General features: G+C 33.1%; 1 protein-coding gene across 1 annotated transcript in view; it reads right to left on the bottom strand.

The window, feature by feature from the left end:
• Positions 1-15,444, bottom strand: part of LOC140443486 (general transcription factor II-I repeat domain-containing protein 2-like) — a 35,352-nt gene extending 19,908 nt beyond the window's left edge. Inside the window, exon 1 of the mRNA XM_072534796.1 lies at positions 15,165-15,444. Within this exon, the coding sequence (XP_072390897.1) occupies positions 15,165-15,444 (280 nt within the window). The remainder of the gene's footprint in view (positions 1-15,164) is intronic.
• Between the last annotated feature and the right edge of the window lie 1,939 nt (positions 15,445-17,383).

Here is a 17,383-nt window from a genome sequence, read left to right as displayed (position 1 = left end):
CCTAACGTTACACATAAAGAAAACAAAATTCATGGTTATATCAAAGAAAAATATTAGATACATCAATCTGCACGTAAATAATAAGACGAAAGGACGAGTTCCGAATTATAACTATTTAGGGGTAAACATTAATGAAACAATGGGTCTGGGACTGGGTCATATAACACGTGGTGACAGATATGAATTCCTAAAATTAATAATGCAGGGAAAGATTCAAGGAAAGCGCAGCATAGGTAGAAGAAGAATGTCCTGGCTGAGAAACCTCAAAGAATGGTTTGGATGCAGCTTAACTGAACTCTTAGTGTAGCTGTAGTGTCAAAAGTTAGAATAGTAGTTATGATTGCCAACCTTAGTCGCGGAGATGGCACGTAAAAAAGAAGAAGATAATGCTCTTAATAACGAAGATAAGGAAGTCTGGTTTAAAAATCTCCATCTTATTTTAAATTTATTTTACATTAAATAGTTATAAACAGTAACACAATTTATATTTGGAGGAAGCCCCATGATTGTCAATAAAACTTTGTATGTTTTTTTTCTGTTCGTAGATAGCACCAATCTTGTCATGTTGTATTCAACAAACTCCTCCCATGTCTGCTTAATTGCTCAATTGCCCATAGTTCAATTCTATACTGTGGCCTAATGTTTCTTTCATTTAATTTCTTTGTCAATTCTGCTCACACATTTTCGATAGGGTTAAGGTCCGGACTCCAGGAAGGCCACCAAAAAAACATTAACATAAGTTTCTTTTAACCATTCTGGAACAATTCTACTCTTATGCACCGGGCAATTGTCATGTTGGAAGATAAAGATATTATTGGGGAACCTCTGGATCACTGATGACAACATCAACAATCTCAAGAATATGTTTGTAAAATCATCATCATCATAAGTGGCTCGACAATCCGTTGTGGATCTTGGCCTGCTCACAAAGAAGTCGCCACTCCTGTCGATTCCTGGGAACTTCCCTCTATCTTCTAACCCCTAGAATCTGTAGGTCTTCTTCCACATCATCAATCCATCTTATTCGTGGTCGTCCTCTGCTTCTTGTGCCCTCTGGTTTTGAAAATGTTAATCTCTTCGTGTATTCGTGATCTGACATCCTAGCAATGTGTCTAGCCCATCTAAGTCTCTGCACTTTAACGAATTTCATAATATCTGGATCGGTGTATAACTGATACAGTTCAAAGTTGTATCTTCGACGCCATAGCCCATTTTCATTTACGGCCCCAAAAATCTTTCTAGGAAATTTTCTCTCAAAAATACCAAGAAGTCTTTTATCATTTTGAGATAAGATCCACGTTTCAGCCCCATATATCAAAACTGGTCTTATTAAGGTCCTGTATATATTAAGCTTTAGTGCACGTTTTATATTTTTATTTTTTAAATGTCTCTGGAGGCCGTGAACAGTTCTGTTTGCTATTGCTATGCGTCTTTTTATTTCGTCGCTTGTCGTGTTTGTTGCGTTTACTAGCGATCCAAGATATGTAAATTCTTTGACTTGCTCAAAGGTATGGTTGTTAATTTGAATTCTTTGTTGGATATTTCGAGGGTTTTTAGAAACCAACATATATTTGGTTTTTTCCTCGTTTACCACAAGTCTTAATTCACTTGCTGCGTCCGCAAGCCTTGTAAAACACTGCACCATGTCTCTCATACTTCTGCCCACTATAACTATATCGTCAGCGAATGCGAGAATTTGCATCGATCTATTAAAAATAGTTCCATTCATTCTAATATTTAATTGTCTGATTGCCTTTTCCAAGGCAATATTAAAGAGCAGACACGCCAACGCGTCCCCCTGTCTTAGACCATTATTAATGTCAAAGAACGTAGAGTTTTCTCCTTCAATTCTAACGCATGAGCTTACGTTTTGCATTGTTAGGTGGGTCAACTTAACTTGAGTGGGATCCCAAAGTCTATCATTGCATTATATAATGAAGTTCTTTTCACACTGTCATAGGCTGCTTTGAAGTCAATGAAGAGATGGTGTGTTTCTATGTTATATTCTACTGACTTTTCTAGAATCTGCCTATGTGCTTGAATTAGATGTGTAATGTTTGTAAAATATTGCTGTTAATTTTTCTTTTATATAAAAACACCCCCGAGCTTTTTGCACTTATCCTTATACCTCTTAAGGGCAGAATTAAATTAAGAAAACTGTGCTCGATATCTGCCTTTTATTTGATCAAAATATTGAGGTTATTGATCTGTTTGGCCATTAAGAGGATTAATTTTGTTTTTAAGTTTTATATTTATTGATTTCTCAAGCTTTTAAATACCTAATTGTGGTGTAATTTATTTTGAATATACAATACATATTTCATATACTTTCATATAAATGATAATTTTAATAAAATTTTGAGCTACACACACACGCACACATACACAAATATGCAATATTAAAAAATATTTAACGAAAATAATGAAATAACAATGTTATATAACACACTCACCTTCAAGAAGGCGTTCTTGCAGACTAATTTTCTAGCTAAAGAGGTAAGATCGTTGCTCATTGTGTTAATTTTCCTTTCATTTGGCCACTTTGAGTTTTTACACTTAAATCGCGCCGTTTTATATAAAAGCCAAAATGCGTATTTTATATGTAAGGCTTACTCCTAAATATATTAAGGGATCAAAAAATTTAATTTTATTATTGCATTGAGTTGAGTTACAAATGTTTGAGTCTATGTATGTATATATATATATATATATATATATATATATATATTGTTGTGGTATTTAAAATTGAAGAGTAAAAATATTAAATGTACGATGAAATCAATATTTCAGAGATTATAGAAAATAAAAATATTCCGAGCTGCCTGGAATTAACCAAAGGTAATCTTAGTCATAAATAATCTTTTGTATAAGTGGATAGTGCGAGTACAATGAATAGAAGTTAACGATGGTTTTTTCCCATAAGCCATAAAGTGTTCCGTAATCCGTGTTTGCGCCATGAACAGGACAATAAAAATAGTTTTTCGGAATATGTAAATACCCAGTAGAAATTAAGTGTCCTTGTAGAAATAATATGAATTAGGAAAGTTTGTAGGTATTTCTGATTTATGTGGGGAGTGGTATGCAAATTTCTGATTGGCCGAGAATTTGGAATGTGGTGCTAAGGATGTGTATAATGAGAGGTTGGATGAATGGATAGAGGAGATGAGAGAGTTAGTTAGTTGCAGTTTCTTAAAGTGAATGGTTGGTTTTCCAGTTGGTCTCCAAGGGTAGTAAGTGATACAGAATAAGTTGTGAGTTAGTGAAGTAAGTGTGTCCGACGATAGCTGATCTGGTACAAATTTATAAGTAAACTTTTCCTACTTGTATTCTACGTATCGCTGTTTATTTCGGAACCAGAGATTAAGTTTGGCGAGAGGAAAAGAATCTGGTATCATTGGAAAGGTACGTGCATTCGAAGGAGAGCATTGAAGACACTAAATTGCAATATCTTATTTAATATTGCAAATTACATAGAAGGCTGCTGAGAACTGATAGTTAATTTTGCATAGAACGAGGACTTGGACAACTCAAGGCAGAGGAAGCGTTTCAACGGGAGAAACATTCATAAGATATTCAATTTGAGAATTTTGGGTGAAATAATATTATATCATATTAGTAACTTGTGAATAAGTTGTCGATAGTCGAAGGAGATCAAATTTGTTCTGAGAGGGGACACAGAGCTGTGGAGAGAATTGGATAATTCATACAAATTTTTCTTGGTACAATCGATATATCAAAATTGCATTAGGAAGGACACTGAATATTATTTGATTTGTTTATGTAGAATAATAAGCTGGATTTTAGATTGTAATTGTATTATATTATCCATTCATTATTGAAGGTTCACGTACGTAGAACGAATTTTGTTTGATTTTTGATGAAACATTGTATGCTAATAATTTTTAGAGGTATTTTAATCAGTTTATTTTATTACATTATTTTCATATCATATTATGTTGTTTTATTCCGTTATTCTTTGGACCTAACCCATCAGCTATAAAGTATAGATATTGAAGCACGAGTTTAAAATTAAAATTCGTGATATCACATTAATATATATATATATATATATATATATATATATATATATATATATATATATATATATATATATATATATATATATGTTTTTTGACAAATGTAATTCTAAATGCAGTAGGTATCTAGAAAAATTCTTAAAAGTTTTAATTTGTTAGGGAAATTGTCTATATGTTAATATATTATAATAAAAAAAATATAAACATAACATTTGTTATGAAAACCTATAAAGCTATTACTATAAAGCATTACTATAGGGAATCTATATAGGTATAGCTTTAACAGGCCTTTTAGACCCGATGGATGGATAATTTTCATCGTTTTCTGTTCTTAACTGTCAGCTTCCAATCTCTGATTGTCATGCCTCTCACATCTTCCGTCTCTACATCTCTTCATTTCCTTCCTGGTCTTCCCCTCTTTTTTTGCCCTCAGATACTCGCCAACCATTTACTACTGTCTGAACCAATATCTATTACCTTGCATTCTTTCTAGATGTCTGAGCCATTCTAGTCTATATTTCACTACTTGTGTTATTGTAGGGTTAGCATATAATAGGTATACTTCTGCTTTAGTTCGTCTTCTTCATTTTTCCCCTATTACTTTTTGTGGGTCTAATTATAGTGTTGTCAGCTCTTATTGATGTATTATGAAATATACTTTTGGTCTTAATTATTTTGTTCATAGCCACAGTACCTACATCTGTTGTTCTTGGTCAGTCTCAGGTTCCTTCCTTACATGCCTGATCAATAAAGGTACCTAGGTACATATATTCATATACCTTTTCTAATTCTTCGATTAATCCATCTTTCACCTTTAATTTAAATGAGCCACTGGTGTTTGTTTTTTTTGCTCGAGACTTCAATGTACTTAGATTTATTAATATTATCTTTTGGTCACATTTTAGAGCTTTCACGAACAAGTCTTTTTACTATACTTTGCTAAGAGATGAATAAATCTAAAAATACATCTATATATCTGAGCAATATATTTAAACAATGATTTTGATTGTCTATGATCCATTCTCTTATAAAATTGGTCCAAGAAATGGTACCACAATACTTTGTTGACCTTATGCTTGTGCAAGCGTGGGATAGATTTTAATTCTTTAAAAATACCAAAAAAATGTTACCTCTACTAAGATTTAAAGCGGAAATTTCACAAACTCTTTTTTTGATAAATAAGGTAAATTTTTCTAAAAGTCCATCGAGTTCCAATGCGTTCATGTCATACGAGGAAAAGAAAAAAAACCATACAACAGCACAGATTCCTTGTTAAGAAGTTGGCCCTTTTATTTTGAAGAAAAAGGAAGATATGAATATCCTAATTGTAAAGGTACTGCCAAAGTTTAATGCTAAAAATGTAACTAATTGTTTTAAGATTTTTCATACAGAATAAAGTCATCCTTTGTTGAATTGTTAATTTATTATATTAGCTAAAGTTTCCAAGCCAAAGCCAATAAACAAAAAAAAATATTATATGTAGTTATACTGCATAATGGTGCCTAGAGTACTCATTCCATATTTTCCAAAAAAGGATGGCAACTTAAAACTTAATATAAACGGAACTTTAAATTTATCACTAAAGCTATGTCAAAACCAGGTATGATTTTTGGTTAATGAGATCTGAAACTGAATCCCAAAGTAAGAATTTGTAAAAATTTGTCAAATGTAAAATGCTGGTCAATGTGGACAATGGTTATTAATTTAGAATTTGTTTAACTCGTTAATTTTTGTATACTCTTAGAAAAGACAATAGTTTTGAGGAATTAGAAAAAAAGTAATAGTCAGTAGCGACCAAAAAGGGTAAGTTACAAAGTAAGTAAACAATTATATTGGGTATTACGTCTAGATGGTCTGTGAAGCAAATATTATTAATAATTTTTTCTTTTGCAAATGCACTTTACTTTTTAATCTACCCTTGTATTAAAACTCTATAATATTTTGTAAAATGAAAACATTTCAAGTGGCAATTCAAATATTTCTGTACGTCTGAACGATAATCAATCAAACTTCCTGCGAATGCCTTTTCATCCTTATTAGCATAGGACACCCTGCATTACACGTATTGGGAACATGTAAGGGAAGGATTAGATCTCTTTGTTGCGTTTTGCCTTGATCTTCTCAGCGAAAGGACTCAAATGTCGCCCTCCTTTCACCCTTTTCACCTCCTGCATCGAGGCCGCGAAGGCCCTCAGATATACCGCCACCTGATAAATAGGGTCGTCGTGGATAAGGTTCTAATCAATAGGTCACACTCACGAACTTCATACATATACATGCCACGACAGTGCTTCCAAATCTACAGGGCCTGTCAGCTGTCGTTAAAGATCTGCTTTGATATGCACATAGGTGAATAATTGTATTTTTAACACCTATCTGTCCAAATTTAACAGATAGTTTTTCTAAGCTTCTTTATATAATTTATTGCATCTTTAAATTTATTTTATGTACGCAGTTTTTTTTTTCTTTATCCACAAATACATCCTAAATAGAGAGTTATTGAAACTCTAAGATTAAAGGATATTTAAATAAAGTACAGGAATACAAACAGCCATTTCAAAGAAAATTCTAAATTAAGGTTCCGAAATAATCCCAGAGATAAAGGTACATATAACATATAGCGCCCAATATAACCAGAAGATTCTATATTAAAATGATTATAGATCATTGAAAAGAGTAAAACAATTAATATAATTACTTTTTTATTTAAATCATATGAAAAAGTTATATTAAACATAGAACAGATGCTTAAATAAGAACCAATTAGATTGTAATGTATTCTTTATGAGATAAACATTTACTTAGAAACAAAAGTCGTAAAATCTACCTTCAATAAAATCAGCAATTTTGGCTTTATCAATTACGTTTTCTTAAAAGTTCTCTCCCAGATCATATCCGTCTTACCGAAAACCCTCGCCGTTTTCCCCACTTTCTTTAATCATCGATTGGATTCCATAAAATAAACTTCGGCAATCTAGCAGAAAAACGATGTAGTTTTCCAATATATACACCCACACAAGACGCAGGAAACCAAATCGTCCCGGTGCAGACACACGAATAAAAATAAAAGAAAGCTCTTATCACGAATTTTGCGACGTTTTTCCGCGGAGGAAACTGGAAGACTGTCTTGATTGTTGTAATGCTTAGAACAAAAATGGAAATTTAAAGTTATTGATATTTCTTGCGAGCAGACGATGTCTGCATGAAAACTATTTGAGCTAAATAAAAACTAAGCATGAGCGTCACAGTTTTCGTCGTTTGTTTTGTTTGCAATTAATTACTTATCACTTTTTAATCAGTGCAGTTTGTTCGATCAATGGCGTGCCAGATTGTGGAAAAATTTTAAAATCAATAGTTTTTTCCTTATAGAAGGAGTACTATTTATATTTCGTGCTTAACCCTTTAAGCCGCAAGTTTATTACGATAAACTTTTTTCAGATAATAGTTTTGAAAACCGTAGTATCAACACAGTAGATTTGAACTACTGTGTTGATGTCAAGTCCCATTTGAATGCATTTACTATTTATTGCATCTAGTAAAGTTTGTAGTTCTTCTATACTCTCGGCCATAATTACCATGTCATCTGCAAATCTGATGGTGTTTACGATTTCTCCACCAATTCTTATTCCTTTTTTTCTTTCCCATAAGGCTTTTCTGAATATAACCTGTGAGTACACGTTGAAAAGCGTCGGAGACAAGACGCATGCTTGCCTGACCCCTCTCGCAATCGGTATATTATTTGTTTCTATATCGTTCACCTTTCCTACTGCTTTCTGATTCCAGTATATAGCCTTAATAAACTCATTGTCTTTTTTGTCTAGTTTAATGTTTTTTAATTTGTCTATTAACTTCATATGCTGCACTCAGTCAAAGGCCTTCTTAAAGTCTATGAAGCATACATATGCACTCTTGTTATATTTCCGACATTTCTGCAAGAGTACCGTCAACGCAAATAATGCCTCTCTTGTACCCATGCCTCCTCTGAAGCCAAACTGCGTTTGATCTATCTGCTCCTCACATTTCTTGTAAATTCGGTTTTGAACAAGTTTTAAGAGAATCTTTAAAGGGTGTATAAGTATAAAATAGTCATTACATGATTTGGGATCATTGTTTTTTGGTAGAGGTAAAAATATCGATTTAAGCCATTCCTCCGGGATGTTGCCCTCTACATATATGTGGTTGAGAATTCGGCTGAGTCTCTTTATATTACCGCCATCTAAACCTTTTAACAGTTCAACTGGAATTCGATCATGACCCGGTGCTTTTCATTGTTTTGCATTCTGTAGGGCATTCCTTATTTCTGAGGGTAAAATTTGTAGGTATTGTTCTTCTTCACCTATATCTTGTTCATTTTCCCTCTCGTCATGGAACAGATGGATTATATATTGTTCCCAAACTTCCTTTATTTTGCTCTCTTCAGTAAGTATTCCTCCATTATTATCTCTTGTTATGAGTGTTCTTATTTGTCTGATGTTGCCTGTAAGTTCTTTCATTTTTTGTGTAAGTTTGAGGTGTCATGTTTGTTGCTGAGTTCTTTCAGTTCCTGGCATTCCTTGTTCATCCACTCCTCCTTAGCCTTTCTGATTTCATATTTGATTTTATTCTTGATCTTTTTATATTTATTTCCTTCTTTATTTTTGCATTTTCTTTTTTCACTTATTAGCTCAACTATTCCCGGTGTCATATAGTCTTTTTTAGTGATTTTCTCTTCTTCACCTAGGACCTCTTTTCCCGCTTTTAGCATGGCTTTTTTCATATCTGCCCATTCCACGCTTCCTTCAGTTAATTTATTTATCTCTGCCTTTGGTTGCTGTTGGCAGTTGTCGTCTTTTAGGTTTTTAATGTTTATTATGGTGGTTTTAACTTTTTTCTCCGGTTTTCTGAGTTTAATGTTGACGTTTGCTAGTAATAGATTATGGTCCGTATCTGCATCTGCGCTTGGATAGGTTTTTGCACTTTGTTACGAAACATTTTGTTAATCGTTATAAAATCTATTTGGTTTTTGATTATATTGCTGGTGTTATCTTTTGGAAAAGTCCACGTGTATAATCTTCGTGAGGGTAGGTCGTAGTATGTATTTGTTATAACTAATTCTTTCTCCTGGCAGTACTGGACTAGTCTATCACCTCTTTCGTTTCTTTTACCTAACCCAAAATTTCCTACTATATTTTCAGTTTTTTCTCGACCGACTTAAGCATTAAAGTCGCCCAATGTGGCGTCAGTTCCGTCGTTTATCAGTTACATGCAAAAATATCAACATTTTCCATCCTTATAAATATATCGATGTGTCATTCAGTTTTAAGTTATTAACAAATATTTTAATATTGTTTGTGATTTCAATCAAAGTTAATTTTTTTATAGAATTGTAATAGTATTTTAAACTGAAATTGAATTTAATTCCAATTAAAGCCATTTAATCAAAATGATAGTAATAAATACATAATTTAGTTTCCTTCTCTATTATTTTTTATATTATCTCTCTTAGGATGAAAACGTGTTGAATAAGAATTGTTAATAAAAAACTTTAACTACGCCTATGCGATTTATGAAGTTTATTTAAAGCAAGAACCACAGACTACTATCATTTAAATGAGGAATAATAGAGCAAAATTTAGGATGGTTGGCGGAAATGTCACCTGGATCTTTCCTTCATTTCATGGCCGTCATAATATTCACTATGTAAATTAGACACGCGATGGATCATACTAAATTACAAGAAAGGTAATTATTTGGAAGTAATAGAACTCATTAACGTTTATGTTCTGCAGCATTTGTTTCCTAAAAAATGTTTATAAGCGTGAAGTCGATTAAATTTTACACCACACACACACACACATATATATATATATATATATATATATATATATATATATATATATATATATATATATATATATATATATATATATATATATATATATATATATATATATATATATATATATATATATATATATATATATATATATATATATATATATACACGGTGAGCTAAATTTATTTGAAACCCATTTTGACCTTAAATGACTTTTTTAGTTTTGTTCCGATTTTAATGAACTTTGAAACCTATATTGAAAGCGCATTTTTAAATTAAAATCTACAAGACTATCGGAAAAACTTGAAGGAGGTGAACACTAACCATTCGTAAAATTTACGAACGCTGATAGCACAACAAGACCATTCATTTCAGCAAATAATAATTCAGCCTCATCAAAACGAAAAAGGTAATGAAAAAGTGTGTTTTCAGCAAGCTGAAGAGCGAGAAACCGAAAACATTGTGTTAACATATTTTTGCATATTGTACAAGGACCATCTGGACAGGCAAAAGATGATATGATAATACACCATTAGATGTATTTCAGTGTTTAATGAACGATTCTATGTTCGAAAAAATTCTGTTGCACACCAATACTCCAATCAGCCTAAGGTCTAGAAATTTTAAAGTTTTTCAACATACTAATTCATATTGTTGAAATACTTATATCTTCTGGAGCACCAAATTGATAACCATCTTCATAGTAGAGAGATGTTTGATTCCAAAATATCTGGATCCGTTTATAGAGCAACAATGAGTTGCGAAAGATTTGATTTTCTTCTACATAATCTTACTTTTGATGATAAAACCACAAGAACTTAAAGAAAAAATATAGATAGGTTTGCCCCTATCCGGGAAATATGGGAGGACTTTATTTTTAATTGTGAAGAGTCCTATCGACCAGGTAGCTATGTATCTATTGACAAGCAATTATTAGCTTTTGGGTGGTGGAGCCGGTGCCCTTTTAGGATATATATCCCGAATAAGCCAGCCAAGTACGGATTTAAAATTGTGATGACTTGCGATTTGGTACCAAGGACATGTTGAACGCAAATCCTTACCTCGGCAAACATACGCACACAAATGGAGAATCTCTAAGGGAATACTATATTGACAAGTTGACTGAAACTATTTATGGAAGTTACCGAAACGTCACAATGGACAATTGGTTTACTTTTTACAGATACTTTTTTGAAGCCTCCTTACAACCTTACAATTATTGGTATTTTGCGGCAAAATAAACGAGAGATATCCCCTGAAATGATTAATCTGAAAAACAGAGAAATCGGAAATTCAAGATTTTTCTTTGACTGAGAGAACACGTTAGTGTCGTATAAATGCAAAAAATACAAAACCGTTCTAGTTTTATCGAGAATGCACGAAGGTCCAGTTGTTTGTCCAACTATTAAAAAAACTGTAGCATTTTTAAATTCTTTGGCATATATTGAAATCCCCTCGTATATGTATTAAAACACCGAAGAATAATTTCAGTGTATTTCTATTTCCTTTCGTACAAGTTAAAATACCGAAGTATTCTTTCAATCCTTTTTGCGTCGACGATTTGATAATAAACCATTTTAGAGTTTGTTTATATCACCGATGTGTATTTTCTCGGCATTCTTTGGATCGAAAGCCGGTTTTAGGATATTCTGCGTGTCAAATAAATAGGAATTTAACCGTATGTGTTTTGTTTATACCAAGTTAAGCGAATGATTTTTAAGAATTAACTCACTCTCGCTAAGGTCGCTGTTAGGGGCAGTTGTCTTCAGCGTTGGCCCAAATTTTACGTCAAATTTGTAACGTTTTTTAGTTTTTTGTCCCTTTTCATGAAAAATGTGTAGCAGTGTTAAGTTAAATGTGCAGTTACAGTTAAAAGTGAGGTTTGAATGGTTGGTCATTCAGAACAGCCGTCGGTGTATAGTTTGAAGAAGCCGGCAAAAATTTGTTAGAAAAAGTGATTTATACTCAATGTAATGTGTCAGTTCCGATAAGAGTAACCACTGTTTTTTTATTTGTCTCTCATCTGAGATATTTGTAAAACGGCGTTTCCAACAATTTTCAAAAATACCGACATAGTTCCAGTTTTTTAAGAAGCTGAGCTTCAAATTTTGCCTCCAGTGCCAATTTCAACCTCAATTTGCTTTGTCCTAAGAAGCCTTTTTAAAATACTTTTTCACAGTTTGGAGATGAATTTGTTCGTGTGGCAGAATGTGTAAGACTATTTTCTAACCCCAGAAATTTTAGTGAAACCAAGGTAACTCTTTTTGTTCATCCAGCAGGAAGATTCCTTAAAGCGGCGTCCTTATTTTAAATAGCTAGAGGACCTTCTTGTGTTTTGTTTGTTCCAGGAGACTCATGTAAGTACACCTTTATTTCATTTTTGTAGTTGCCCCAATCCAATACCATTGTTTTATTCATTTATCCACGTTCCATATCCAGTTCTCCAAATAAAACCTTAGAGCCGTTCGCAACAGTTTCGATTACATTTTTCTTATTATTTTACCATGTTGACGCCTATGACAGATCGAGCAGTTCCGTATGGGTGTCGTATTATTAGCTGTGTTAGGGAAATTTGAACTCTAAGGTTGACGTTCTGGAAATTTTAAATCCATGTGACTTTAGTTTAAACAAATCGTGACGTGCAATGATTTTACTGTAAAAAATACCATATCTCTAAATAGTAATATTGTGGAATATAGAATATAACTGGATTGGAAGATAAAGATCTACAAATAATTACAAATCCATAATTAATCCGTAAGACAAGGCTGTATATTTTTGCCTTTACTCTTTAAGTTGCATTCAGAGCAAATATTTAAGAAAGCCTTAATGGACAACAGAACAACTCGTGGATCTCGGAAAACTCGGCAGTTATATTAGTGAGGGCTGGGATCCAACCATGGAAATTTAAATCCAAATAGAACGAACCCAAGCTACATTCTGTACCCAAGAGGTAAAAGACACTATGTCTATTTTTATCAAAATTGGGATTATTGCACTTTTTATTATAACTTTTCTAGCTCTACACAGAGGTAAGCCATACTATTTCCAGAGACAATTTTCTGGTAAGTTACCGACTTTTTAATAAACACCAAGTCCACTTTCAGTCAGAGGTAAACAACACCATGTCGACTTGGTGTTGTTTATCTCTACTAAATGTGTGCACTGTTATTTACCATCTGGACATAGTGTTATGTACCCTGGCACCTGTAACCATTTTATTTAGATCGCAATAGTATTAGATTGTTAAAAGTTGTACAGTACATCCGTTGTTTAATAATTACAAAATGGATCCGAATTCTCGTGGGAAAAAAATACTACAATTACTGTCATATAATATTCCTAATGAAACAACACCTACAGGTAAGCTATTGTTTAATAACAATAATTTATTATTTTGCTTACCTCAAATATTTAGTATTGTATATTCTTTTGACGGATGGATCTGGAATCTGGACGAAGATGATAATTTGTTTGGAGATGATGATGCGGATATTGATAAAACCTATGAGCCTCTAAGTGGTAAAAGCTCAGAATCAGACGACAATGATGTGAGACGTATAGGTAAACCAGCGAAAGCAAAGGTAAAAGAGAAAGCTTTTACTACTCCTACGACTACTACGGCAAAAACAAAAAATCTTCTTAAGGACGATTTATCCCTAAGCAGTGATGCAGGCAATTCCAATGAACATAATAAAGTTACCATGAAATTCTCTGAAAGATTGCCAGAATAGGAAAGACAAAAAATCTTCTGGACTGAGACAAACGTTTCAGATGTTAAAAAGCAGTTTATCTTTTCACGTGTCGACATCAAACCTACAGTTCGATCAAGAAAAAGAGACTCAAACTAAAAATAATACACTACACTACAATTTTACAGTGAACAATCAGCGATTGAAGGTGTGTAGGGTTATGTTTTAAACACACTTTGTATATCTAAATTTGGTAGTAGTGAATATGTTACAAAAAAATTGAGCCAGGAGGTTTAATAAAAGCTGATCAAAAGGTAGACACACGCCAATCAATAAAACTCCTACCGAAACCATAAATAGTATTCATCAGCATATCAATTCCTTCCCAAAGTACGAGTCATTATTTCAGAGAAAGAAGCAAGATATATTATCTGGGCCACAGAACTTACAATAGAAAAGATGTATCAAATATACATTGATAAATGCAATGAAAGACATGTGGATCCAACGATAAGAGCAAAAAAGCAGTTGTACGCAGAAATTTTTATTAAATATTTCAAGTGGTTGTTTGAACCATTTAAAATACACTTGTGATACATGCAGTACATTCACCGCTCAATTGAAAAGAATCTTACTGCAGATGAACTAACCAGTGTACAGGATGATCATGGTACTCATCTAATTGAATCTAAGACTCTGTATAACTTAAAACAATTGGACTTTATAATAGCTAAAGAGTCACCAAAACACAAAGTACTATCTGGTGATTTGCAAAAATGTTTGCCCTCACCACTAACAAACAATTGTATTAGTTTCTACAAAAGGAAGCTTTGGACATTAAATTTTACATTATATGATGCCAGTCACGATCTTTCGTATCGGTAGGTATTGACTTTCGCATTGAAATGACAGATTGCTACATCTTTCTAGTGCTACTGGTCAATATAATAAAATGGAATACTTCGATCACATAATGAGATATCCTGAAAAATATTAACTTCGACATTTGATCATTCAGGGAAAGATCCAAGGTAAACGTAGTTCTGGTACAAGAAAAACATCATGACTGAAAAATCTAAGACAGTGGTACGGAAAATAGGCTGCATCATTACTTACAGCTACTACTTAGAGCAATATAATATCTAACGATCAATAATGGCCATGGAATTAGAAGAAGAAGTCATAGAAAAAAAAACAAGTGGAAGGGTTAGTAAGTACACTGCTCCAAGAAATTAACGCACCACTTTAAAACTTACCATATGTATAACAGGAAAATATTAACTGAAATGAAAAGCATTTTATTTCATATTACTTTACTTTGTAAAACAAACATATTTAGTAATGTTGTCGCTAACTATCTTCAATATTTATAAACTTAACACAGTCTTAAAACAATTAACAACAAAATCTCTAATTCTAAAAATAGAAATTGTTTAACTTTTTTTGCTTAATAAGAAGTATTTTCACCCCTTCTACGAATGACAGCTTGGCATCTACGATTCATACTTAAAATAAACGGTCTTAAAGTATTCTGATCCAGTTCATTATAAATTTGGACAAGATGTTGTTCCAGTTCCTGCAAAGTATTTGTTTAATTAGGAAAATTCCGTAGACGTCTACCAAGCAAGTCCCAAACATTCTCTATAGGATTGAGATCGGCACTATTCCCTGGCCATTCCATAACGTCGATTCCAACTTCCTCTATATAATTTTGCATTAGATCAAAATTTACGCCAATATAAGGAGCAAATGGCACAATGTGGTCTTGAAGAATGTCAACGATATATCGGTCAGCGTTGATGGTACCGTTATTCAACAGCACCAAGTCTGTACGACCCGTTAACGAAACGCCACCCCAGACCATAACCGACACTCCACCGAATAACGTCATTCCTCGCATGTTACACTGTGCATACCGTTCGTTCTGACGTCGGTACACGCAAATACGCCTATCACAATTGTAAAGACAATATGCTCTCATATTGTATGTACGTACGAAGTCGTAAAAAACGGTCTTGAACGGACGTTGTTACACGATGTCGACCTTGTCCTGGTCGCCTAGAGTGACTACTGGTCTCTCTGTACCGTTCCATCATTCGTGAGACCGATGTATAGTGTACGCCGAACCTTTCCCCTAAATGTCTGTAACTCCAACCTTCTTCGTGCAAAACCACTATTTGAGCACACTAGTATTAGTCAAATTTCTCGATTCGGGTTGAATTTTAATTAAAACAATAGCAAAATGTTACCACCAAACAGCCATAGTTTACACAACGACTGAAAAATGACACTAACCTCTTATCGACATTAATAAATTTACAGCACCTTTGTTTTGTGTTCCTTAGAAACCGGTTGAAACAAAAAAACAATACAGGTAACCTGATAAAAACATTCCAAATACATGGTATATTGCATACAAAAATTAATACAATTAGATTTAAAATTTTCGACTCTGTAGTATGGAATAAAAACCTAGGAAAGCTACCAATTTTCCAATTTCATATTAATTTAACCCGGCAACTGTGTTGTGGGGTGAAAATCACCCACGTCGTTCATTAGCGCTTTTAAAAATAGTATCAACATCGCCAGATTCATCTGTCGCCACGAGTACCTTCCCATAATATCTTGTATTGCATCATAAATTTCAGTATATAAATAAGATTTGAACGAGTGGTGTCGTGTTTTTTGGACTTTTGGGTGATTTTAACCCCACCACACAGTTGAAGTGCAGTAATATTTAGTTTTTGGGTAATTTTAACCCCACAACACCGGTTAATTATTAACAGGTAAGTTCTTATACTAGCACAATTTATCTTTATTTTTTTAACAGAAACATAATGTAATTGGTAGGAATATTGAAAATTGATTAGATATTTTTAATTTCAGACATATAGAAATATGTGTAGTTGGGAGAAAGAACAAGAAGTTCTCTTGAAGCTTTGGCAGGATGAATTAACTGGATCAGAGTTAGGATCAGAAAGCGAATCTGAAAATGAAAGTCAGCAGGTTAGCCTTCGTCCCAGTGAGGATGTTTTAGAAAACCAACTTCAATCAGTGGAAAATTGTCAGCCTGGAAGTTCTAATCAGAAAAATCAATCATCGTCGGAAGATTCCTCTCAAGACAACAATAAGTTTGAAGATAATAAAGTAAGGCAATCTAAGTTTTTTATCGGACGGGATGGGAAAACAAAATGGGCAAAGAACTGTCCTAATAAATCGGTTAGAACACGACAAGAAAATTTAATAACTTTACTTCCCGGTGTTCGAAATAATGCAAAATATTGCAAGTCGCCCATTTCCTGCTGGGAATTATTCATGGATAATATTATTGTGGAAGATATTGTCCACTGCACTAATAAAAAAATCAGTTTAGTCGCTCAGAATTATAATGACCAACATAAATATATCACCAAGTCTACGGACGCAGAAGAAATTCGTGCAGTTTTCGGATTATTATATCTATCAGGCGTTTATAAAGCCAACAGGTTAAATCTGTGGGCTACAGATGGAACAGCAATTGACATTTTCAGGCTAACAATGTCCCTGCAAAGATTTATATTACTTTTAAAATGCCTACGATTCGATAATATCGAAAATAGAGAAGAACGAAAAAGAGTAGATAAACTGGCAGCTATACGAGCTGTTTTTGATCGATTTGTATCCAATTGTCAACAATATTTTATTCCTAGTCAATACTTGACGATCGATGAAAAATTAGAATCTTTTCCGGGACGTTGTTCCTTTCGGCAATATATCCCCAATAAGCCGTCCAAATATGGAATTAAAATATTTGCCTTAGTGGATGCCAAAACATTCTACATTTTAAATTTAGAGGTATA

This window comes from Diabrotica undecimpunctata, chromosome 6 (genome assembly GCF_040954645.1).
Source record: "Diabrotica undecimpunctata isolate CICGRU chromosome 6, icDiaUnde3, whole genome shotgun sequence".
Classification (NCBI taxonomy): Eukaryota; Metazoa; Arthropoda; class Insecta; order Coleoptera; family Chrysomelidae; genus Diabrotica; species Diabrotica undecimpunctata.
Note: the sequence above shows the minus strand (reverse complement) of the source record. Positions and strands in the feature narration are given on the sequence as shown.